The 27,154-nt window shown below is 35.3% G+C and overlaps 1 protein-coding gene across 1 annotated transcript in view; it reads left to right on the plus strand.

The window, feature by feature from the left end:
- Window positions 1-27,154, plus strand: part of LOC135802261 (otoferlin-like) — a 37,471-nt gene that overhangs the window by 9,302 nt on the left and 1,015 nt on the right. Inside the window, exons 2-23 of the mRNA XM_065315823.1 lie at window positions 9,107-9,165; window positions 10,692-10,880; window positions 15,202-15,496; window positions 18,028-18,226; window positions 18,295-18,484; window positions 18,697-18,759; window positions 19,453-19,537; window positions 21,026-21,182; window positions 21,247-21,433; window positions 21,490-21,676; window positions 21,747-22,154; window positions 22,255-22,445; window positions 22,503-22,700; window positions 22,782-22,898; window positions 22,956-23,106; window positions 23,480-23,682; window positions 23,747-25,120; window positions 25,232-25,366; window positions 25,427-25,698; window positions 25,759-25,929; window positions 26,059-26,544; window positions 26,616-27,131. Of these exons, the coding sequence (XP_065171895.1) occupies window positions 9,107-9,165; window positions 10,692-10,880; window positions 15,202-15,496; window positions 18,028-18,226; window positions 18,295-18,484; window positions 18,697-18,759; window positions 19,453-19,537; window positions 21,026-21,182; window positions 21,247-21,433; window positions 21,490-21,676; window positions 21,747-22,154; window positions 22,255-22,445; window positions 22,503-22,700; window positions 22,782-22,898; window positions 22,956-23,106; window positions 23,480-23,682; window positions 23,747-25,120; window positions 25,232-25,366; window positions 25,427-25,698; window positions 25,759-25,929; window positions 26,059-26,544; window positions 26,616-27,131 (5,833 nt within the window). The remainder of the gene's footprint in view (window positions 1-9,106; window positions 9,166-10,691; window positions 10,881-15,201; window positions 15,497-18,027; window positions 18,227-18,294; window positions 18,485-18,696; window positions 18,760-19,452; window positions 19,538-21,025; window positions 21,183-21,246; window positions 21,434-21,489; window positions 21,677-21,746; window positions 22,155-22,254; window positions 22,446-22,502; window positions 22,701-22,781; window positions 22,899-22,955; window positions 23,107-23,479; window positions 23,683-23,746; window positions 25,121-25,231; window positions 25,367-25,426; window positions 25,699-25,758; window positions 25,930-26,058; window positions 26,545-26,615; window positions 27,132-27,154) is intronic.

Below are 27,154 nucleotides of genomic sequence, written 5' to 3' on the forward strand. Positions count from 1 at the left end.
AGCACAAACTGTAAAATGACTTTTTATTTTGTTCGATTAACTTTTATGCGTGCTTGATAGGAAAGTTGGCAAGCTGAACGCATTCGCTACGCAGTCGTGTTGAATAATGCACTTAGGAAGTTATAAGTTTTATATTATGAGCGAAGTTGTATTGAAAAGTTTGTCGGGGATACAATGTTTTCGTAGAAAACGTGCATGGATAAGTTTTAATTCGATTATTATTACGCGCAAATAGGATGTGGGTATTGAAACATTCTATCTTGAATCAATATTTAGAGAATATTATAGGGAAAAGTTAAATTTTCGAGTTTCATGTTTGTTAATCCGTAATATAAACGTAGAAGTATGTTTGTTTTCGTATCACGCATAAATCACATGAGCAATCTTTATGAATTTTGGTAAATAAATCAATTGAATCAAGGAAAAGGACATAGATAACTTTTTGTTGCAAAAAATTATTTTAAAAGGAGTCAAGTAGGCGCTGAAATTTGCTGTTGAAGAATTAAAAAATGATAGTAAGTTGAATATATTCTAGACTATTTGCTTTATATTTACTACTTTTTCAATTTCTTTCTTTAAAATTATTAGAAAAAAGTTGGGAGAATGTTTATTACTCTTTCAAGCTTAAACTACATAACCTATATTGATGAATTTTGACATAGAGATAGACTAGACATTGGAAAAAAACATAGGCTACTTTTTATTGCGATAATTAAGCTTGAATAAATAAATAAAAAAAAGTTTTTGTATTTTAATATTTACTCAATTATTACTTCAAATAAAATATTTTTCTTTAATTTGCACAGAAAATACCACATTATGTGCTTATTCCCCAATTTGCTCGATGTGTTATTCCTGGGTAAATAACAAAGCGCGTAATTATGTTAATGAATATCGATTTTCTCGGCAGGAAACGCGGCACGCTCAATCGTATCGTAATCGTAATTAACGAGCTTCCTCGCATTATACTTCATCCCCTCCTAACTGGCATCGATACTTCCTTTAGTTATGAATTAACTAGATCTGTCCAAACATGGTAGAAAATTAATTAAGTTTTAATTAATTATGTACGTGTAGGTTTTCAAATTTTCTCCTTTATTGTACTTAGTTTAGCAAGCTTCTTATATTCTTGTTATATTATATAGGAGTAGAAATAAGCAATATGCGTACGAAATAAAAAAAATTGGTATGAAATTGTGCATTCTTCAAGAAAGACTGGAGAATTCCCTTTTGGGAGTGGAAGCCGAGTTTGAAACTGAGGTTGAGTACGAAAATGAAAGCGATTGAATGCTGTATGAAACGTTTCATACGTTTTCTCTTTTTTGCGTTTTTCTTTAGCTTTTTTTCAAACGTTGTGAGACGTTTTGATTGTAGTTTTCATTTTCTTTGACTTTTCGTTTTAATACCCTCTTTGCATTCCATTTTATGTTTTATTCAAAGCTTTTTTTTAATTTTCTGTTCTTTCTTTGCAAAATATTTGATTTGATTCAAAATACTGACAGTTTAGACTTCAAAAAGAAAATAATTTGAATAATTATTCAGTCATGCCTCATACGTATGCTTTTACCGTTCTAGACGCGGCTTTTCAACGGCAGATATGGTAATGTGTTCAACTCTGAAACCACGCAAAACTAAACTTTGAAATTTGGTGAAACAATGCATTGAGCCATCATCTAATGCAGAATTTATTTTTAGTGAGATGTTATTCAATAGTTTTGAGATAAAATACAAAAATTTGTTTTCCTACTTCCACTTTTAAATCGCGAGCTTTTTCACGGTTTTGAAACACAAAAAGAGACACTGCCGTGACTAAAGTACTTTAGTTACTAGGTTTAGTCACGGGGTAGCGCATGCACCTGTGTTTTTGAAAAATTAAAGAAAAATGCACTATTGTTCCTTTTTAATCCTATAAACTTTCAAATTAGCAAAAACCAACTTTGTAACATGAATAATTTTGTAATAAATGATAGAATTATTCATTCTCCTCCCAAACATAATTTTTCCTTTCTTAAATTTAAATAAAATGCTAAATCACGGTGTAGATAACACGATAGATATCGTTGGCAAGTTGGCGCGTGAGGATTCCGACTTGCCAAAAGAAAGCTCGAGAATTGTACAAAGTTGAAAGTTGGAAGTTATTAAGCTCGTTTTCATCTCAATATCGCGCTGTCTTTTCCCACGAGATTATCTGCCTCCCTTTATTCCTTCCTTATTCTCGTCTGAACAAACCTACAATCTCTAGGTTAATATTTTTAATATTCCATGGTCTTATTAAAATACAAAGTTATAATGTAGTGGAGGGTGTTAATACGAAACGCAAGATAAAGGAAATAAATATTTGAGATACTAATAAGAAAAATGCAAATGTCGGCAGGGTAAGCTCGACGCTGTCAGTTTTTCGTTCTTGCGAGATGAGATGTTTACATCATTACGTTCTTTTGTGTATCTTTTATTCTGATTCTTGAGCGTATACAGCCGCTTCAATATTTATATCTATTTATAACAAGAAACTGGATAATGATAGGAAAAATCTAAATGTATTTATATATAAGAAACAAAGTAAAGTTAGTTACAACATTTATAACTCAAGAACGGCTGCATAGATATTAATGATCTATGATTTGTTAAATACGTCTCTGCCCTGAATAGCAGAATAACTATTAAAATATTGAAAATTGTAGCTTAAAAGGTGTTAAATAAGTCAATAAAATTGGTATAAAGATTCTATCATAGTTATTGTTAAATAATTGAACCCCAGATGGCGTTTAAGTGCATTACAAGCATTTTTCATTTGTTTAAAGTAAAACTGCAATGGTTATTTATGGAGTAAACAGATATTAAGTCTTGGACAAGAAAGTAAATATTAATTATATTTTTACAAAAAACTACACAACCGCAGGCATAAGCAAGTACAATATTTATATTTGTTTTGATCTGTGTGTTGCCTAATATTTGATTTTGTTTTTTGTTTTCCTGGAAAATTTTATTATATCGTTCTTTAATGAACTCAGAAACAATTCAGTCTGTTATCGAAGCGTTTGATTTAATCCATTTAACTGCTTTGTTTATTCTAAATGTTTGCATGCCGTGAACAGAAACCAAACACATTAAACTTTATTCAATGCTCAATTAACATTCACCGAGTCTCGTATTTCGCCCCAATAAATCTTTTGGCGACGTTGACGGTTCGACGAGGGTACTGTCTAAACAATAACTGAACTTCCTTTAGCTGTTAATCGTAAAGTCTATAAACTTTTATCATCCACAATTTATTTCTCATCTTTAAATTTATACCATCTCTTTTGTTATATTGTGAAACAATTATAAATTTTTTCATTTATTTAAAACTTTCAGCAAGTATTATATTACAATATTAATAACTTGTAATGTTTTTAAATAGAATTATTCTTGGAATCATGCGCGTAATAAAATTAATTTGTTGCACAAGTATACACGTGTTTACAATCTCCGTAAATTGCATATTAGTGCAAACAGCGTGCAATTAATTAGTAATGTTATTTTGCATGAGAATGTGAGGGCTGTGAGCGAGAGCTGCCCAGAGAGATTCTGATGATGCATAAGCATTATGTGTGCAAAATGTATGTAACCCAATTTACATCCGTAAACAAAATGAATCATAATATGTTAATTATGCTGGCACTAATAAATCAACAATATTATCTACGGCATCGTAAACTATATGCTAATACATTAATTATGAATTTATATATTATATCAAAGTGCTTTACTAAATCAACTGATGGTACTAACCTGTACAAGTATCGGTATAGGTGCAATTTTGAAAAGCAAAACTTTCACACCAATATTTTTACTTCTTCAATAATTTGCGGAAATATAATAGTAAATTATCGCATTATAACGGTCGTGCAAGTACACTGAATTATTTGAATCAAAACATAAACATTTCAACTAGTTTTATGAAGACACAGAAGTTGCAAATGTATTTTGAGGTTAGAATCGTTAGAATCACAGTTTTCGCAGCGCGTTCTACGCGTGACTGGCGCATGACTATACGCAGAAGCGCGCAGGAATTTTGGCAGTCAGTTTTTGACATTTGCCATTTGAAATTTTTAAAGTCATTTCCAATGAATTAAAAAAAGTTGATTTACAACAATAGTAATGATTGATCCCAATATAAATGATGAATGTGCAGATAATTAAAGCTGTATTTCCTTCTAATTGCACTGAATACCTTCATCAATCAGCTCTGATTTGAACCCAAACTGATTCGTTTTGTTTGATGTTTCTGTGTATACAACGTCAATTAGCAATGATTAACGAACAAAAGAATTCCTCCCTTTTAAGATAATATAAAGGGATAATTTACTCCGAACAAAATAACTTCCTCGTCGCTCGTTATTGAATTTGTTTAATGTTTCTTGTTTTATACTTGCATTGTTGACAAACGGTTGGCGTATGGATTGTTTGCGACCAGTTCGCTGCAAGGCCGTAACTGCGTAACTAACAATTAGCGACATTGCAATTTGGTGCGGTGGACGTGAGCAGAGACGATAATTCACCGACTAGATGCTGGCACAATGCGGTAACACTAATTAATGCACTAGCGCCTAATTGAAATTTGCACTTTTCGGCTGCGGTTTTAATGTAATGCAATATGCGAACTTAAGTTTACACAAAACCGCATCAACATTTGTACAAGGAAATAAAATTTTGATAAATTGTGATGATTGCTTTTGTATGCAACTTAATTTGCATGGATTTTAATTTAAAGTTGCTTAACTAATTATTTTCTTGATTTCTTGACTTATTATGTACTAAAATAGCAACTAAAATAATCAGTTTTAATTTAGAGAAGATAAAAATGCTAAAAATGCACTGCAGCGCCATCTCGGTATGAATTATGTAACTATAACTATGATTAAACCTCCATATCAACTTTAACCATTATTTTACACATTTTGAGCTAAATTGTTGCAACAAAAAGTATCCTATTTTATTTTTGCCAGTCATAAATATCTCTATAACATAATTTATCAAAATTCGTTGAGTAGTTTTTGCATAAAAGCGTAACAAACAAACAAATTCATAAAAATCTACATTTTTAGTACTATTCTCTTATAATTATGTGAATTAAATTAAATTATTGTTTAATTTTTGACGAAATTCAGTGATGACGCCTTACAAAGCTCGTTAATAGACTAATTTTACAATAAATAATAAAAAATAATAAATATTTATATTCACAGCTTTATTTTTTATTTGCGTCTTGAAACTTGTTCCTCCACCGTAAACATTGACTACCTAAGTATTGAATATTCGATTTCTCGTTACCGTCAGACACGTGGCTCGGTCTCGCAGTGACGCCATCGCTCAAGGGGGTGGTGTGTGTTTGGGGTTGCTTTCAAATTGTTAGCGACAGCCCGACTGGGAGTTTAGAGCTCAAAGTTGCTCAGCGCTTATCAAAATTGAATTTTATTCCGGTACTCTCGAAAACTTCAAACTGATCGACCGAAGTAACCGGGGCAAATATTTCTGGCGGAACGAATCGCGCGTGGAGAATTTGTTTACAATGTCAAGTGGTAAACGAGAAAGGTGCAGGTAATTTAAAACCTCTCCAGAAGTAACGAGAAATTTCTGAGGGGCATAAAATTAATTTTGTATTAAATATATTAAATTTTGGAAAATTTATGTTTTGCGGATATTGTAATGTGGAATATTTGCTTATTATTAAATAATTTAATGTTAAGGCATTCAAATAATACGTGGTTATTGAATTTTGCCGTAATCTGAGTTATTTTTCTTTAGTTTAACTTTGTATGTGCCAATTCTATCAATAAAATTCGTATTTTTCTTTTATAAGAATGAGAATTGCAAATAATACACTTTAGTCAACTTTCTTTTTTCTTATTTTGCATTCTTTCAGTAATAAATATTTATATTTTAATGATTATTCTTTTATTCTAAACAAAGACAATTCTAATAAATCATAGATGATCAATATGTGTCCAGCCGTTCTTGAGTTATAAATGCTGTAACTAACGCAATTTGCTTTTATTCCTAGACTTTTAATAACTACATTTTAATGCTTAAGTGTTCCAATAATACTTGACTCTTCAATATTGAACTAATTTTAAGTCACTTTTTTGTTTTTTATCTTCTCTTTATATATATTTTAAAATAAACAAATTGCAATTAATTGAGGTTAACTTAATCCCATTTATATGTAAAACCGCTAAGTTTTTTTTTTCTGTCTAAACCACAAAAAGGCAAAAAATACAAAAAAAAGAAAAGAAATAAAAAGAGAAGATGTAAAATTTGAAAGCATTAATTAAAAGACTAGACAAATGCGGAGCGAAAATAAAAAAGAAACAAGAAAAGCGTTTCAACTAAAAGGCTTTTCCTGCGGATGGATTTTTCTCCGAATACACTTCAGTAAATACCGAGAATTTACATAATTATTGCACATTCAAGCAGAAAATTTCAAAAAACGACAAACCACAACAGCACGACAAGAAACAGTAATTAAAAGAAATTAATGTTTGATTCCGTTTCAGCACACATTTTTCCAACTTTTTTTTTTTTTAAATTTCATTCAACGCAGTAAACCATCTCATTAATAATGCTCATAAAAATTGATTTATAATTTTTGAAGTTTAGTGCAATAATAATTCATGTTTTCCAATACTTTTACTTTATGACCTCGCCCATAAAATCCTTTTATAGTTAGCTTTGAATAAAAATATTATCAAACAAATACGAATGCTAGTTTTCTGCTTTAGGAAATTTTCCTCTTAAAGTTATTCAGTGCCCTATAGTATACATTTTTATATTTTATCCATTCAATATTTTACGCATGTTTGCACCAGCAGCCAGTCATAAATCCGGATTTGTCAGGCTACAGTCGATTTCGCACACATCGCACACATCGCACACCCTCAAAAAAAGGCGTTATATGCGATTTTCCTACTCGCACATTCTACTGATGACATAACCAGTGCTTTTTCATGCATAACAATTGTTAAACATATAAAACTCTCATAACGCATAAAACCTCGCCGCTAAAAAAATAAACGCAGGAATTTTTAAAAAATCAAACAAAGAACAATAAATTTTTTTGAAAATAATTTTTTTCTTGCTTGGAATATGAATTCACGATTTTCACCTTTGATTATCCAAAGCAATATAATTCCACCTGGGGTGCAATTAATTTTAAAACTTTATTATAGCACTGAGTGAATAATCAAGCCAACCGAGCCGACACAAGTTCATTCTTAGTGGAGGCGCCGCGCAGTAAATCGCGCAACAAAGATTACATAGAGCGCATAACATAAAGGCGAGCGTATGAAAGCGTATGAAAACGTTGATTGCGGAAGGTGGATGAAGAATGAAGGAAGCAGGTTATGTTCGTACAGCGTAACGCACTTTGCCAATTCTGCATATACTCGTTTCACCTCTATTGCTTCCGGTTTTATGTTGTAAAAAGCTTTACGCACAATATTTCAGCTAATTTTAACCTACTTTTTTTTTTTCACTAAAAAAAGAACATAAACCTTAAAAATTCAACGAAAACCACAAATGTTAGATGTATGTTTGGTTGCCTAACGTTTAAAACTTTACAAATATAATAATTACCCGTATAAAACAATAAATCTCTGTTTTCCACGATGTAAACTTTAGTTTTTGTGGTTATACCCGGAAAGTTTCAGTTGCTGTATGTCTGGTTGCCTAGTAAAACCTTTTCACATTAACACACATCAAAGTTGGAACCTAAAACATAAAGTATTCTGTTTATGAAATTCCTGAAATCAGCCTTCAATCTGTCTTAGCATACATATAGTTTCCTGTTCGTTTTGTCGCGGCTCATGTAAGCTCTGCGCATAGTACGAGTAAGTTGACTCGGCGACAATTTCAAGAATACGAGCGGTAACGTCGTGCAAACGTGCCTCCAACCCTTCTGGACCATTTCCTTGCGTCGTGAATTCGCTGACGCTTCTGACGTAAGCTCCCCAAACGCGACCAATGCCATTACCACCCACACGCCCGACATGCTTTCGAGAATCTTCTCGAATCCTCATTCACAATTCACGTTTTGAGGTCGGGCCTCGGTCGACGGGTCACACGAATTGCAGTTGCGTCGGAATATTCCTCGCCGAAAGATACACAGATAGTCTTACGACGTTGTACACATTCTTACCATCGCGAGTGTGAAACGTGAAGCGGAAAACTAATGCACTTGAGACTTATAAAATGATATAAATGTTTATTTGATTATACCACAACTTGCACCGCCGCCGCATGGTGAAATGTGCACGGTTTATCATCGTAAACATTATAAATCGACTCATTAAAATGCTTTTAGGTTATAAAATATGTAATGCAATATCTGCACGGTATGCAACACAGTGTGCATCAAATGTAACCAAAACATATGGCCATCTTGCGGTGTTATTAACAACTTTAACAAATTTTGATATTTTCTTTGTTTTTAATTAAAAACAAGACAATGTTGAATAATTCCGATTGTCTATTGTCAATTTCTTCATCCTAATTAGATCGCCATCCTGCTGCTGGCTCCCGCATTGTCTGTTCTTTTGTGCTTGTGTAAATAAACGGTCTACACGCCGCACATGATGGCAATTAATATTAATTGGGGTAGATCCACCTTTGAGAGACTCAAACCTTTTCTGACTTGTCTGGCTTGCTCGGATTTACCTTTATTGAGCTTTGTTGGAGTAGTTTGAGAGCTTTGAGTTGGTCGGGCAGATAATTTCAACAACAGATAGCTAACGAGACTCTAATTGCCTGCAGGGTGGAATTATTTATGCAAGACGTCATGAATTATTATAAAATGTAATTTATTCTTTTAAAATAAAGAAATTAAACTTTAAGAAGTCCGGTGGCAATGTGGCAACATGGATGCAACCTATTATGATGATAGACTAGTTGCATACATTAAAATTATGCAAATGAATGGAAATAATGGCATAACATGCAGTTTTTACTTGAATAGAAGTAAAATAGTGGAAAATTATGCCAAGAAACTTTTTACTGTGACATTCGCCATTTTATAAACTTGAAATTACTTGCCAGGACAAAATTCATCTGATATTTATTATTGTTTCAGGAGTTTCGCATACTAAACTTCTTGAAGACACTGGTGAAGAAGTGATCGTCATAAACGAGGTGAGTAACAATAATATTGTTGTGTTTTTTGAGAAAATAATATAAAAGAAAAGAATATATATTACAATATAAATCAAACATAATATATTTTTTCTCTATGTCCTAATATCAATGCAGTGATAGGCAACCAAATATACCTTAAAACAACAACACAACCAAATATCTTATTTAACTTAGTTCTTTTGTAAAGTATTTTTTTACTGCTCCACTCAAACAATAAAAACCCTCCGTTAAAGTCAACGAAACCGAAAACACGACGTGCATTTTTTTGCTCAACGCGCTCTCAAAGCTTTCACAATTTTCGCCTTTTTATCTACCTGTGTCTTTTATTTATTTTTATTTTTTCGCGCTACGCTAGAATGTCGTTTGGCCACACAGCTGCGGGAGGAAGGGATCGATACCTCGACCCGAACCACGACACGTGTGTACACGTGTGTACAGGGGTACGGAAAGCGAAAACACCTAATAGCCGCGAGTAGATAAAGCAGAGAGTTGGAAATTGTTTGTGAGGCAAGCAAAAAATCACAATACACTCAGGACACATACAATGCACGGCGATAAGGTTATGTTAGGTTATGTTTTAGAAAATGGCACGGTTGAGGAATGAAAATGGAAACTCAAACAAACGCGGAACAAAATACAGTTTAGGGAAATTCGACTAAAAGTTTGCGAAAACCACAAAAAATTCATTTTACTAAAATATATATAACGAGAGTTAATTTTGAACATACTCGTATTCAAATGAAATGATCATAAACTAAAAAACTCAATAATTCTAAGCACTTATTCTTTTTATTGTTGTTTTGTTATTTTTATTTATGAATAATCTTTAAAAATGTATGAGATGTCTGTGAGTAACTTTGTAGACGTGCCTGTACATATACTTGTCAATATGTATGGTGTGCTGCCTAAGTCTAATATTTAATGCATGAAAATGGAAGCTTGCGATAAGCGACCATCGCGCAGTAAAATGTAAAGCAAAAGCACAACGACGAAACTGAATATTTCAGCAGTTTTTGTGCGGCGCATGCTGTAGTGACCTCAAAAAGCTTAAAATGAGAATGTTGAACATCTAAAACAAAATTTATCATTAATTAACTATTATTTTAGTCACAATTAGGTAAAAATTAAATTTAACATATTGGATTATTTAAACACAACGTTAAAACTGCTTAAAATTGACGTAAAAGTTTAAAAAATGCAAAAAGAAGTCTGAAAATTTACTGTTTTAAGACCTATAACCTCTATTTCATAAAGAAATCTACTTTACCGACGTTTACTCTAAAAATATAGTGCTTTCAACACAAAAAACTGAGTTTTTACCCCAAAGCTCTATTAAAGCTCTTAAATCTTTTAAAAAAACACTTGATGCTCTTCAAGCTTGTTGCTTTCAACCCCAATATACATCCACTGAAGTGGTTTCCAGGCTTCGCACACCGCCTGTTGCCCTTTTGGCATCCATCCAAACCGAACCGCGCCGCCATTGAACTCGCTGACACACTTTTTGTGCTTCGATGTGTTCGCAGAGATACGACTGGCCTGTTGCGCGACCTGTTGACGGCGTCGAGGTGCTAACGATCGAGCTCTTCGTCCGCAGTCGACTCTTCGCCGACAAACTTCTGGGCACCTACGGTGTGGTCCTCCAGCGCGTTGTACGAGATTCCCGTGTTTCTGTCAACGACTGCCTGGTGGACGACAGCAACCGACCTATTCCGGTGAGTAAGCACTCAAAATTAAAATTAGAATTAAAATTGAAATGTTATGATGACGTCAGAGCGTCGCCATTTTATGGCCCATTCGCTCGGATGGGCAATTTATGTGTTTGTTTGTTCGGCGCGACCCGTTTTATTTGATTGCCGTTTAATTGGACAATCTAATAAGCGCGCACAGAGGGAATATAAAGGAGGGAGAGAGGGCGCTGCTGATGCGACATCGACAGTTGCGACAAGCGGTGCTGGAAAAAGTTTTCCAATTAAGCTGGTGCGCTACGCGGCGATCGATTGTTAAAATTTCCAAAGCAAAATATATTCGGATAGACAAGTATTGTATTATTAGTTAAACATTAAAGCAAGGGGAAATTAATTGTCAAATGGTAAATATTTGGGATATAACCTCAATTTTACTCATTTTCAAACATTAAAACAAAGTAGAATTAACTGTCAAATGGTAAATAGTTGGACATAACCTAAGTATTAGTGTGTTACCATCAAAATACAACATATGTTTGTTCAAACAAATATTCTACTATTAGTAAAACATTAAAAGAGGTTCAAATTAGTTGTCAAATGTCAAATAAATGGATATAACATTAATTTTACTATTTTCTCATTTAAATTCCAAGCAAACTTGTTTAGAAATGTATTGTCCTGGTAGTAAAACATCAAAACAAGTTAAAATAAACTGTCAAATGTCAAATAATGCAACATAACCACAATTTTCCTCTATTTTTTCATCTAAATTTAAAACATACATGTTTAGAATTGTATTGTAATAATAGTAAAGCATAGAAACAGGTTTAAATTAACTGTCAAACGTCAGAAAAGTCGTCATAACCTAATTTTAATCAGTTTTCACTGTTTTCACTGTTTTTAATAAAAAACTTTTCATGGGTTCATACATTGATTTAGTGTATAGAAAAACCTCACAAAGATCATTTAGCAAGTTTTCAACCTGTCAGAAGCAACAAGCCCACCGTGACTAGGAATAAATTCGGTGCGCGCTCACGATGAAGGATATAAAGTCCAATTAAGTTTGCCCCGCCGACGTTTTCGTTGTGGCCGGTTCGACGTTGCGTGGTTGAAATTGACTTTCATCACGTTTCATAAAACGTCGATTTTATATTCCAGTCCACGCCAACTTTTCATCCCTTTCAGCATCCAGCCAATGTGTTTTCATGCTCCACGCAAGCACTACCTTCCCAATAATATATACAGTGTGCTTTAACACAGAAAAAAATTATTAAATATAATTTTTTCCTTTTATTTTTATATTTGCAACACTTTGTATGTTTTGTGATTACGTTCAAAGCCGTAAAGCATTTACCATTTACCATTTACCATTTAGTTCGTCTCCGGAACGCTCGCAGCAATTTCAAGTTTGTGGGCCAGTTATACCAATATTAGTGAAACGTGAAACGATCCGGAATTTCCGGGCTTTGTTGGGCACGTGAAATAAAGCCGTATGTCGAAGATATTCTTATTTATTCCGTGTGCATTTACGTGCGTCGATTCGTGTACAAATACAAACAGTGCGAGTCATAATGGGAATTCCGGTATGCGACCGATGCAATAAAATGTGCATATAGCATCGCCTCGGATAAACCGATAACGCGATAACTCAGGATTGCATGCGGAAATAGCATGGAATGCAATATTTCATTCGGTGGTTGCGGATATACCTAATGCAGCGGCAGCTGCAACTGCAGTCAAATATATAGGGAAATTCTTTGTTTTATTGTTTGAGGTTAAGATTATATGACGATTGCATTGAAAATGCATTATGTAACCAAATTTATAGGAAACAAGGTGTAGTGTGCTTAAATTATTACAAAATAAAGCAAAATGAAAAGTTTTAGGTTGTACTTAACCTAAATAGAGAAATATTAATAGTATTTCCCAAAATATTTAACAGCTCATTGAAATTTTAACATGGGTACTGTCCTAATTCCACCTATAATTTGCAAATGTATAACTAAAACTGCATCTGGTTATTTAATACTTTAACGCCATCTAATATTCCAGCATTGAAGTTACACCTGGTACTATAAGTGTAAATCACACTGTATTACCGTAGCTATGTCAAATATCAAATCCGTACATATATTCTTAGTGGTCCTTATGGTCCCGGAATCGTTATAGCTACTTTTATTTAATAAAAAACATTTTTAAATAAAATAAAGAAATTGTTTAGCCAATAATACCTCTGTATCGTTTAATATGACCTACGTCTTAACGCTATCTAGCATTCCATCTAAAATTTAAAACTCTTATTGCATGTAGTAGTTTTTCACATAGATAATCCTAGCAAGCAGTGAAATACTACATTCTTTCGTATCAACTGTTTCGAACTATGTATGTACAATGATTTCTAATATTTATTTGATGGATTCCACGCGAGCGGAGGCAGGTTAAAGCCATTTAAAATAAAAACGATTTAAACAAAATTGTTAAATAAAGGCCTCGCATTGGCATTTTCTACGATCTTGTACTGCTCCGTAGGCAAATGCGCAGACGCAAGCTCCGTCTCGTAAATAATGCTTGTAGATAATGGATATTACGCACGGCCTGGTTGTCCGTACATAAAATACTACTTTTGTGTGTCAAAAACGTGGAAAAACTAGCTATAAGTAAAAAATAGAAAAATGCATTTTTATCAACTAAAACAATAATTTCAACAAAATCAATTTATAAAATAAAATAATATACATTTCTATATATTTTAAGATTATTTTTCCAACTCTATGTTAACTTTTACAACATTACAACCATTTCCCGCAGAAATATTTGCATTCTGAAAATTTATGCCGTTTTTATTGAATATTTAACACCTTATAAAATCGTGAATAACAGTTACGCTTTTTTATTGACTACATAACCGTCCTACTCGTGCAGCCAATGATGTTATTAATCTCTTTATCCAGTAAAAATATACTGATCTTGATAATTCCTACATCCCTACTCGAATAAAAAGAAATTCGTATTTATTCGTATCTATAAAAAAAAGGTTCTTTGATGTATTCACGAAATACAGATAATGATGAAATTACTCTCGCAGTCACCAAATTACGCATCTCATTTGTGGCGTCCCCGCCGACGTCGTATTCAAATTCATCCTCACGTCTAGCACATCAAGTCATTTCATCCCCTCATCGCCTTCCAGACGCTTCTTTCAACCCTTAATCTTGTGAGTCATGTCACGTTTCGGTTCTTTCATCGAAAACATTTAAGCTTTCATTTCTTTTTTACGTCTGATCTTATCCTTATATTCTTTTTCATTTATGTACGTATTTTTATTTATTTTTTATTTATTTTGTTATCAATGAGTTAAAAGATTAAAAATAAAAAGTTTTTCTTTGATTAAATTTAATATTCAAATTGTTTTATTTTTTATTTAATTTTTGTGCTTTTGGATGTTTTATATTTGTGTAGCAATTGTTTGTGGCTACAATAAAGAATCGTTAATTTCAATTTTCCGTCGGTTGTGCTTTTTCGCTTCCGGTCGTTTTCATTTTCGTTCGCGTTTCGTTGTGGCGGTTGCAAATGGCCGACGGTTTGTTAGTGACTTCCGGTCGTTTTGTTTCGCTCCTGTTTCGCCATCGCTTATTGCTGTGTTTGTGTGTGCTGGGTACTTTTAGAAGGCTGTTTCAAGTTCTTAGATTAAGTGCGTAAGCGCGCCTCGAGTCGTGTGACGAATGGGCGCATGGCGAATGTCAAATGGCGTCGCGTGACAGAATTAATTAAATTCTAAGCTTTTCACACATTGGAAACTTGAATAATATGGAATACAATGAATTTACTATTGGTAATAATATTAATGGATAAATATTTTGTGCAATTTTTTTAATAATTTTAGGAATTTTATGAAATTTAAGCAGAAAAGTAACTTTTCAACTAAAATTTTAAACTTTTTCGTAGTAATCATGAAAAATTACAGTTTACGCTAACATTTCTACTCTAATATTAATTAAATTGACGTTTTTACTTAAAATTTTGATGGATTTTTCTTATTTTAGTCTAAAATTGTAAAATTTCAAGAAATTTAAGATTATAACCTAAAAATTCAAATAAAAATTAATGTAATCATGCAAAATAACTGCAATAAAAACAATCTAAAATTAAATTTTTACAAATTAATGAAGATCTTGTAAATTTCAAAGATTTTTCATAATTTTACAAATTTTAAGAAAATTAACGAAAAAAACTGATTTTTTTCTATCAAAACCATAAAATTCCAACTTAAATCATTTTAATCTCCATTTTCCTCCTGTGTTTACTCGGCAACTTGTAACTACCAATTATCTTTATCATTAATTTCCAGGTTAACATCCACTTCGACTTGTTATACACCGCCCCGGATGAAGCCAGCCTGTCCTTCGCCGGCAGCCAAGCATACGGCATGTTCGAGGACGATCAACAAATGCTCATCAACATTGAACAGAACATCGCCAACCTGGAGCGCACGCTAGCTGATCAAAGTCAACGTCAGCAGGAGACCGCGTCCGGAAGCCATGACCGGAAGCGACGCAGCACGTCGGAGAAAGCCGCAACTCTCGAGAAACCAGAGCGGAAAAAAAGCAGCACGTTTAAAACGGTGCGGAATTTAATTAGATTAGGTAAGTGCCATGCATGTTCACAAATTTAATTTAAAATACTGCCAACAGTACGCTATTATACCACTATTGTTTCCAATAGTCACGATACCCCAATATATTCGCTATTTATTTTGGGGTAATTTTCGGGAATGAATATTGATGGTATTGATTTAGCATATTTTGCTATTCGCATGCAAATTTATTCAAATTCGGTGCGAAAGCAAGCGTGTAAAGTTATGCAAACAATTCGGAATGAAACCAGCCCTGATTAGCTTCAAAGGAAATTTTGGAAATGGAAACTATAATGTCTTTTAATTAGTGTTAGGAATGTGTATACGTGGTGGAAGCAGAGAAAGACAAGTAGGCGAAGATGTCGAAATTCAATTAAGCAAATTACTCGCGCAAACAATATTTAGTTAACAATACAAAGAAATTTTGTGTTAGAATGTTGAAGAATAACTCAGTTGTGTAAACTCACAGGAAGTTGATTAAAATACCGTTGAATCTTAAATTTTAATTAATTTCATCGCAATTGAAATATAGCAAATAATAGGTACTTTAAAATTAAGTACTTTAGTCACGGCCTTGACCATTCGTGTTTAAAGTACCACTTTTTGAATCTAAAAACCGTGGAAAATGGCTTTTTAAAGTTGGACATAGAAAAAAGTAATTATATCTAGAAAACTATAAAAGATAGAAAAACCATTTTGGTTTCTATCTATAGATATGAGTTAATACTATCAGATTAACTTAAAATTATTTTAAAAAATTAGTCACAATTAGCTGCAATTTAACAAAATAGAAAAAAAATTAATAGATTTATTTCATAAAAGTTTCTTTAGGTTTAAATCAATATAACTGATTTATTTTTTATATTAAGACCTCGGTATTTTGCAAAATATTCAAGTATTCACTAATAATCTAATTTTCGGCAAAAAATGTTATATTTTTTAAATTATTTTTGCAAAAACGCAGAAATGACAATTTTTTGCAATTTTTGTATTTCAAACTTTACAAAAACGCAAATTTTATTTTAATACCATCTTTTATATAACTTTTCCACGCAAAATAAATGCACGTTTATATAAATTACGCATAAGCAACTTTTCTGTAAATGTTTACATTTTTATATTTAGTTATATTCTTTATATAAAAACTTCAGCATTAAATTAAATAGAATTCATTTTACTTTATTATGATTAACAGCGATAAACACATATAATATTCCTGAATTAATGTTTATATAGAAGATTTTTTGTAAATATAGCTGATTATATAACACTTTAAGAAAATCAAGGCCTTTGAAATTTACAAACGAGCGTAAATTTTATTTGCATCGTAAATTGCACATTTTTATGCAAATTCTCCACAAGTTGTCAGATTGCACACTAGAAATATGAAAAATATGTAAAATCATGATTCGTGAAACGTCATATAACCACCCCTCATAATTTCTAAAGTTTTCCCAGCGCGCACTCTAATATTTCAAAAATATAAACTAAAATATTTCATCCCGGATTTTATTGTCACGAAAATAAAATTCATATTTTCTCACAACTTGCATATCATAACATCATAACACCATAGATATTTATTAACAAACAATAATTAATATTTGCAATTAAAATTTGCAGAATCTGTTTGGTGTGGATTTTAGAGCGGGTGCATTTTAAGCGGGTGTCTTACCCTACTAAATATTTATCTTATAGAAAGTTTTATGCTCGCATGTTGCGTATGTTGCGAGTATGCAGAAGGAAAAAGCAACAAGCAGTCCTTTGTTTACGCAGCACGCAGGAAAGGTCCTCGATGCTTTACGCCTGCCCCAATTGGGAGGGGTGGCACGTATACTACGTGCGCAACGCGCGTGACCCAAATACACCTAAATAATTAACAACCTGCATGTTTCCATACTGTTATGCTGTTAGTCTACAAACCACTCCAACAAGTTTATTGTTATCGATAGTCCTATGAAAATATATACATTTTCGGGCACTTGAAATTAATTTTTCGTGTGGCGGTTGATTATTTGGGGAGGAAGAAAAGTTTTTAATTTAATTTGATATTTGACATCTTTTGTTTTATATGTTTTATCAAAAGATGAAAAACAATTTATTCGAGTCGAAAAAAGTAAAAAATTGAAATAAAAAAGAAAGAAGAAAATGTTATGATTTTAATGTTTAATTTTATAGGTTATGTTAGGTTATGTGTGGTTAGGATGTTATAACCTTCAACATAATTTATTTACACAGTGAAAAGTAAAAAAATTGGAAAAAGATAATATTTCATTGAATTAATAAAAGAAAAGCTAAAAAGGTACTTAACTAGCGACATCTATGATATTTATATTTAATTTCAGATGTTATAACCTCAAAATGATTTATTCAGCTCATAAAGCGTAAAAACCATAAAATTAATGTTTTTCTGAATAAAACAAACCAAAAATTAATTAAACCAGCGCCATCTATAAATTTTATAAATAATTTTATAGGTTATGTTAGATGAAGTGGTTATAACCTTTAAAAACGTTATACGTTTATAACTTACTTTCAAAGGCAAACAACGCCCCCCAAAAGATACCAACACAACCGACGACGAAGAAAATGCTCTCCTGCCCGAATCCGGCAGAAATTCACGACAATCCGAATGCGAATCAACTCCAATGTCTCGCGCCTGCAGCCAAACATCACTAGACTCCAATGCTGATAGCCAAGCTTCCGTTTCCATCGCTGAACGAGGTCGTAAAACGACAAGGTAATAAAATTAATTCCCATAACCTAAAAATACAATAAAATTAAAAAACTTCTTTTCTTTCGTTATAGAATAAAAACCGATTTGAAATCACGCGTGCAGTCCGTCCTCAAAGCCCAAGACTTCCAAGTCTGCTTAACCATCATTGAGGCGCGTCAACTCGCAGGACTCAACATGGATCCAGTGGTGTGCATCCAAGTCGGCGACCAACGCAAATACACCAGCGTCAAGGAAAGCACGAATTGTCCGTACTACAACGAAGTATGTCCAATCACATATAACCTCACATCTCGTAAAACATTTCTATCATGCCTTGACCTCATTCAACCTAACCACAATCGAACACACAATTATTTATTGACTTGCGTCCACGGAAGTTTGCTCCCCGTTTTATTTCCTGTCGGTTGATGTCGCTTGGTGGAAATAAAGAGGAGATTTGTAACGGTGGGTTTTTGGTTTTGTTCGTGTTGCAGTACTTTGTCTTCGACTTCCACATGCCTGCAATAATGTTATTCGACAAGATAATCACGTTATCGGTGAGTATTCGAAGCGTAGTGTAACTTTTACGATTTCTAGCGTCGTGGAAATTTACGAGCGGTGATCATTTTAGTTTCTAGTTCTAAGACACTTCTTAGATAAGAGACGTGGTGGAATTATTACGAAATGATGCAAATTGATCGTTAGATGAATATTTTATGATAGGCAACCAAACATACTGTTTTATTAATGGTGTAGTAGGTGAAAATTTAATAGTAGTTTATTTATTTATTCATAACTCAAAAACTAGACAAGTTAGAACAATGATTTTTTTAATTATTTGATTCAGTATTAAATTATGCAACCAGAAATGACAATATTTAGCCGATTAAAGTTTAATTCTATGAATTATAAGTAATTAAACTTAATTTTCCTCAAAATTCATTAAAAGCTACTTTTTAGTTTAAAATACTTTGTAAATCATTGATTTTTTCAACATTTCAGCCATTTTTACTCTTTTATCCGTGGTTTCTCCCTTAAAAACCTAGTTTTTATACTTTTTATCTTCCTCTATTCAATTATCTCTTTGTTAGGTATGTTTTCCACTTTACTTCACCATTGCGCTACTTCAATTGTTATCGTTAGTGTTATTGTCAGCGACCAGCTTGCATTGTCTCGCATTGTGTCTCGGATTCCCTCCGCTTTCGCGATACAAAAACCGACGAAAAGCAAATGATTGGCGTATGTTCTAGGTTATGCATTCTAGAAAACTATTGCGTTCCGGCACGCTGGTTGGTTCGTTCAAGATAGACGTGAAGACCGTCTATGATGCGCAGGGTACTAATAAAAGCTCAAACATTTTATACTTTTACCTCTCTTCAACACAGAACCACACATATAATCATAAAACACGCACTAAACAACACACGCAAAACACCACCAACAGCCACCAAATGAGGTTATGATCCTCGTGTGGGCAGAGGAAGGAATTTTCATTACCGTTGCAGCTGGTGAGATTTTCACTGGAGCGCGAAATACAACAGTGCAAGAATAAAATGGAAATTCGTCAGCGTGAAATTTCTAACCTATTTTATCGCGCGCGCGGGTTTGTCCGCCGCAAACAAACACAACCGCAATGCGCGATAACGCAAACATGGAAACAGTCAGCGACGTGAGATCAATGCAAAACACTCGATTTTTCCCGGCGCATTTCATGCAACTTCAAGAATAAAAAATGCCAAGCACTCAAACAAAATATATTAGTTTTTTTTCGAGCGCAGCGAGTCGCTTTGAATGCAAATTGTTGTCAATAGAAGTCATTTCCGTGATTAACGAGCTTGTTTGTTGACAGAGTCTGCGCAAATTAGCGTAATAGCAAAAAAAAAGCTCATCTCGCACAGAATAAACGGATGTTCATACATCCATCAAACCCGCACTTCACACACACACAACACGATACGATCAATATCACCCCTTTCAGAACCAGAACGTAGGCAACTCTCAAAACTCTCCAAAACAATTGAAACTTGTGTATTGCATTGTCCGAGTATCAAGTATTCTTCGTAACTGGCTTGAACCACATACACTCTGTGATTGTGATTATGTAGCGCTTATTCTCGAATTCTTGTGTTCAATGACTTGTGTTATTATTGTATCACTCTGTATCGCATCAATGCGCGCCGCATCCATCACAGGTGTACACAAATTTCCTGCTCTTGCTCTTGCTGCCAATCTGTGGTGTGTTTCTTTTGTTCCGCAACGCAGGTGCTGCAGTCGCGCAGCGTACTCAGGGCCAATAAATTGTTGGGCTGCTTTAAGTTAGACGTGGCGACTGTCTGGGCGCAGCCAGGTACGCAACACAATACACACCGCATCTCAGTGTCATTTCAATGTCATTCGATGTCATATTCGATGTTCGATACACGGATTTTGACAGTAATCACTGTGTTACTGTCAAAATATATGAAATACTAACCTCAAAATTGCGCTATTCATGTAAGACTGGAAAAGTGAACAGCAAGCAGCAGGAAATGACGCAGTCGACGCACGAAAATCAAGTTTTCCTGCGTACGGCGCGTGTTTATATCAATCGTAATGAAAAAATAAATAAACTTGATTCGTATTTTCGCACTCATCATCATTCCGGCAACATATTTGCATGCAAATTGGCAATCGATAAGCACACTGCTGCTAATTGAATCTCACTCACCGCCACTTTTCACACACAGCCAAGCATGCCTTTCAATCTGTGTAGCTAATAAATTGCACTTTGAAAGTTTTTCATTTTCTGCGTTTCCTGATGTAAAATTTGCGTTTTCGGGATAGATCACCAGTTCTACCACAAGTGGGCGCTGCTTACTGACCCGGATGACATTGCTGGTGGACCGAAAGGTTATCTAAAGTGTGACATCAGTGTCATTGGCAAAGGCGACAGTGTTAAAGTGCCTCCGAAGAGCGAAAAAGACGAAGATGACATTGAAGCGTAAGAAAAGTTTTTTTCGCAAAAAAAAACATAAATTAATCTATTTTTATGATTAATTTCGCAGTAATCTACTTCTCCCTGATGGAGTGCCTATCGACAGACAAAGAGCCCGATACATTGTTAAGATTTATCGCGCCGATGGCCTCCCGAAAATGAATTCTTCTATCATGGCCAATGTTAAGAAAGCTTTCACAGGCGAAGTGAATGATTTAGTCGATCCATACGTACAAGTCTCCTTTGCTGGACTTATGGTAGGCAACCCAACATACATTTACCGTTAACCTCACTTAAACTAACCTCAATTTAGGGTAAAACTAGCGTGAAAAAACATAGCTACGCACCTGTATGGAACGAACAATTGGTCTTCACCGAAATGTTCCCACCTCTATGTCAACGCATCAAAATTCAGCTCCGGGACAACGATCCAGTGAAGCCCACGGTGATCGGAACGCACTTTATAGATCTGAAACAGATCGCGAACGACGGCGAAAAGGGTGAGGCGGAGGTTAGCGTCGTTCGCGCTGGCGTCTGGAGTGATCGCATCTTCAACCCTTGTGCTTTCAGGCTTCCTACCCACCTACGGCCCGGCATTCATCCATCTCTACGGCTCCACACGTGACTATTCCCTTATCGATGAACTTAGTTCGCTCAACAGCGGCCTGGGTGAAGGTGTATCTTATCGCGCACGTGTACTAATTGCCATCCGGACGGAAATCACCGATCAAGTTGACTTTGTGCCCACCGAGGTGGAGTTGGAGCCGACCGTTCCAATTAACGAGGCGTCCTATGGGAAGAATGAAGAGTTTTTCCTCTTTACGAGTATTCTAGATGCGAGTATGTTGGAGAAACGTCTGGGGGACAAGCCGGTCTACTTCGAGATCAGTATTGGTAATGCTGGTAACGCGATAGACGGGCATAATCAGTCGGCGAAGATGGAGAGTTGGGGCAATGAGGAGGACAGTGATGAATTGGGTAAGCGTTTTTTGTGGGGTGACGTTTATTGGTTAGGTTTTTATGGATGGTAAAGTCGCCATGTTTTTTTTATTTTTTTTGTGGTTTGTTTTATGTGTAGAAAGCGTGTCGGTGGATAGCGGTAGTTGGTTGAGCACAACGTCCCCGACCAAGCCGATGACTCACGACAAACTGCACTACTTTATGCCCTACTGGGACAACAAACCGTGCATGCACGTGCGGAGCGTTTGGCCTGACTATCGACGCCGGATGTACAATTCAAATATAATCGGAAAAATCGCTGAAAAACTCGTAAGAAACAATAAATCAAAAAATTTCAATAAAATAAAACAAAATAATAAAATTTAGGAGGAAGGTTTGAATGAAGTTCATGCATTAATGGACGCTGATAACTCCGAAATGGAACAACGCCTGAAACAAGTCTTGGATGAGTTATCAGCAGGTTGTAACAAATATGTTACGATTTCCAAAGCGTCTACGAGCGGGCCGGGCACAGGGAAAACAAAACTGGACAAGGAGCACTTAAAACTATGCCAGCGTGAAATGGTAGCTTTTAATATTAACATTAAGCTTAACTTTGATTTAATGTGAAAACTTTAATGCAATGCTGAAATTTTAATGACTTAGGAACAAATTGCTACCGGCTCGAGAAATCTGCGCGCTTTGGTCACAAAAAGCTCATTCAAGGAGAGATACAAAACGTCACTTACGTATCTGGCAAAGACGAAACTTTTAGTTGATGATGTAAGAAGCAGTATTAGTAAGTTTCGGTTATAAATTAATATTAAATTTTATCAATAGCCGCAACATGCGTTACCGGATGTGTTTCTGTGGATCATCAGCGGGGGAAAACGACAAGCTTATCATCGCATCCAGGCTCGGGATATTATCTACTCGATTGTGGATGAGGAAAGTGGGCGGGATTGCGGAAAAGTTCAAACGATGTTTTACAGGTAAAAATATTAAAATTTGTGTTTTGGATGACTTATTGGCTCAATTCGGTGATAACTTCTCTAAATTTCAATTTAAAAAAAGAAAAATGTTAATAATACGCTTTTGCGCCATCTGGGTTCGAATTATATAACTATAACTATGTTTTCTTCTAAATATCAACTTTTATCACTTATTTAACACCCTGTATGTTATATTTTTGCAACAAAAAGTAGTCTATTTTATTTTCCAAGGTCAAAATTACTTCTATACCAAAATTTATCAAAATTGGTTCAGGGGTTCATACGTGAACGAGTAACAAACAAACAATTTAACTATTATAAAGTGTATTTCTCAAAAAATTTAAAATATTTTACTTTAAAATGTGTTATGTTAGTTACCTGGCAAAAAAGGTCAAGGACCAAGCGGCTGGGCAATCCAAGCCAAACTTGAGATCTACTTGTGGATGGGAGTACTCAAGCATAAGAAGTACTTCGTCGACGGAATTCCCAAAGGCTACGAGTTATCCCAGGAACTCCGAAATGCTGAACGCCCGAGGGCGCTTCCGCCATGCATCGTGCATTACAATGAAAAACACGTAAGTCATTTCACCAAAAACTAACCTTAAAATAAACTTCTTAAAACTTAAAATTGCTCAATAGATCTTTCAACTTCGCGCAAATATCTACCAAGCTCGTTCATTAATCGGCTCCGATGCTTCCGGGTTATCCGATCCGTTCGCGAGGATAATCGCTGGTGAATTTAGTAAAACCACTCAAGTAATTGATGAGACCCTAAGTCCCACCTGGGATGAACTTTTAATATTCGAAGAGATATTAGTCTATGGTGACGGGGAAGAGATTCAAAAAGATCCGCCGGCAATAATCATCGAAATCTTTGATCAAGACAAAGTCGGAAAATCTGAATTTATTGGCCGAGCAATTGCTAAACCACAAGTTAAGCTAAGATATGAGCAATATGCAAAACCAAGGTTTCCAGCTGCGCTTGAATGGTTTGATATTACACGGGGAACAGATCGTGCTGGAGAACTTTTGGCAGCTTTCGAATTATTAGAGTTACCGTCAGATGACTCTCCTCCACTACCAGATATCCCGATGTGTAAGGAACGCCCAATGTATAAAGATACAGATCCAAAAGACATGGGGCCTATTCTTCCGGTCCCGCGAGGAATACGCCCCACTTTATCCCGATATCGAATCGAAGTGCTTTTCTGGGGATTAAGAGACCTCAAAAGAATTCATCTCCTCACCGTGGACAAACCCCGCGTGGACATTGAATGCGCCAGTCACATTCTCAACTCTTCCATCATACAGAATGCAAAGAAGAATCCCAACTTTGCTATGCCGGTTAAATTTTTAGATCTGGACCTTCCCGAACAGGAACTCTACCGACCTCCTTTGACCATCCGCGTGGTTGATTGTAGAAGTTTCGGAAGGTATACCCTTGTGGGCACGCATACAATCAACTCCATACAAAAATACACCTATACTCCAATCACAAAACGAGATAAAGACGCAGAGGAACGTAAAAAGTCCCTAAATCACTTGAGAGCTTTAGATACCAATGTGGAGTTACAAACCACACCAAATCACTTCTCAATGCCGAATGACATCAGAGAACGCAGTCCATTACTACCAAAGGACATGAATTTCGCGTCATTATCCACGTATGGCACAGACATACGCCCGGATCGTAATAAAAAAGAATTAAAGAAACGAAAACATAGCATAGAAGAGGATATGGAGGATGAAGAGGGTAGTAGGGATTGGTGGACCAAATATTTCGCATCTGTTGAAGAGATGATTAATGAATCCAAAGAGGCAAAGCGTTTGAATCAGGAGAGTACGTCGATGTTACTCGCCGCCGAGGAGAATGCTCAACTGATGGATAAAAGCCCCAACGAGACTAAACGACGCTTCGGGTTCAAGACCACCGCAAATGCGTCCAAGTTCGTTTCGAGGATTAGTCCCAAGTCGGTGCGGAAACGGGTTAAACGAAAAACCGCGCTGTGTAAGGTAAGAGACGAGTAAATATTTGATACATAACCTAGAAAATGAATGCGACGCCTTAAATATTTAGCGGTATTGTAATTTATTGCTTTCTAAGGATATAAATTCATTTCGTAGGTGTATCCGACCGAACTAGAGCAGAGGCATGAATTCAGCGGGTTTAAAGAATGGCTGCATTCGTTCGAACTCTATAGAGGCAAGAAAACAGGGGACGAAACTGAGGACGACAGTCGTATTGTTGGCTTATTCAAGGTAAATCCTTAAAATTTCAACGAAAGTTTATTATTTTTATTTTTCTACTTTTTTCCTCAGGGTGCAATAAAAGTGTATAAATGGCCGCTACCAAAGGATGTGGAAGACCACACGATAATGGGCTTTGATCCACAGTATGGATTTTTCCAAGGACTACCCTCCAATGACCCAATCAGAGTTTTGGTGCGCGTGTACATAGTAAAAGCCAACGATTTACATCCGATGGATCTGAATGGTAAAGCAGATCCCTACATTTTACTCCATTTAGGTTCGAAACGAATTAGCGACAAGGAGAACTACATTTCGAAACAATTGAATCCTGTTTTTGGAAAGTAAGTTTTTAAAAATTAAATTTTTAGGTTAAATATTAAATAAGTAATTAATTTTAACAGGTGTTTCGAGGTGGAGGCAACATTCCCTCAGGATTCACTCCTGACTGTGCAAATATTCGATTGGGACCTTGTGGGATCCGATGATATGGTGGGCGAAACCAAAATCGATTTGGAGAATAGATTCTACAGTAGACACAGAGCCACGTGTGGACTACCATCAAAATATGAAGAGTAAGTATAAATAAATAATATTATGAAATAAGAATATTGGCAAATATGCAGAAAAGAGAGGTTAGAATTACTAAACACCCTGTATATTTATTACTAATTGAACCTATCCTAAATTCGTGTTTCAATTAGGAGCGGTTACAACAGTTGGCGTGACGCAATGAAACCGACCCAAATCCTCGCGAAATTATGCAAAGACGGCAAAGTGGATGTCCCTACCTACGGAGATGGAGAAGTGCGCATCGGCCGGTATACATTTAATCTCCAAACGGAAGATTTTGACTTCTACACCACCAAAGACGTGGAGGAACACATGGCGCTAGCTGTATTACACAGATGGCGAGAGTTTCCACGTATTGGATGCGATTTGATCCCGGAGCACATAGAAACGCGGCCGTTGTACAACCCGGATAAGCCGGGTATCGAGCAGGGGAAAATCGAGATGTGGGTTGACATGTTCCCGATGGACATGCCTTTGCCCGGCCCTCCGTTGGATATATCTCCGCGTAAACCCAAGAGTTATGAGCTGCGGGTTATCATTTGGAACACGGACGATGTCATTCTGGAAGATGACGCTTTCTTCACTGGCGAGAAGATGTCGGATATCTACGTTAAAGGGTAAATCAAACATAACCTTTAATATTTTGGGTAAACATAACCTAACTTTATGAGTTTTGTTTGTTTGTTAGATGGTTAAAGGGTCCAGAAGATTGTCAATGCACGGATATTCACTATCGGTCACTCACAGGCGAGGGTAATTTCAACTGGAGATTCATTTATCCCTTTGATTATATGGTCGCTGAGCAAAAAATCGTCATCTCACGCAAAGAATCGCTTTTCTCGTGGGATGAAACCGAATGTAAAATACCAGCGAGGTTAGAACTGCAGGTTTGGGATGCTGATCACTTTTCGGCTGATGATTTCCTCGGGGCAATTACCCTCGACCTTAATAGGTTTCCCCGAGGAGCGAAATCGTCGAAATTATGCACGTTGGAAATGCTCAAGTCCGACTGCGTACCGATGGTTAACATATTTAAACAGAAACGCGTCAAAGGCTGGTGGCCCTTCTTCGTTAAGAAGGATAATGAAGATCTAGAGTTGACTGGAAAAGTCGAAGCGGAATTTCATTTACTGACCAAAGACGAAGCGGAGAAAAATCCAGTCGGGTATGGAAGAGGTGAACCGGATGCACTTGAAAAACCAAAGTAAGTTAATGAAATGTGATGTG

The sequence above is a fragment of the Atheta coriaria genome, unplaced genomic scaffold (genome assembly GCF_025399875.1).
Source record: "Atheta coriaria isolate IRGN ID8LTWV9N9 unplaced genomic scaffold, Caltech_Dcor_3.1 hic_scaffold_16_pilon, whole genome shotgun sequence".
Classification (NCBI taxonomy): Eukaryota; Metazoa; Arthropoda; class Insecta; order Coleoptera; family Staphylinidae; genus Dalotia; species Dalotia coriaria.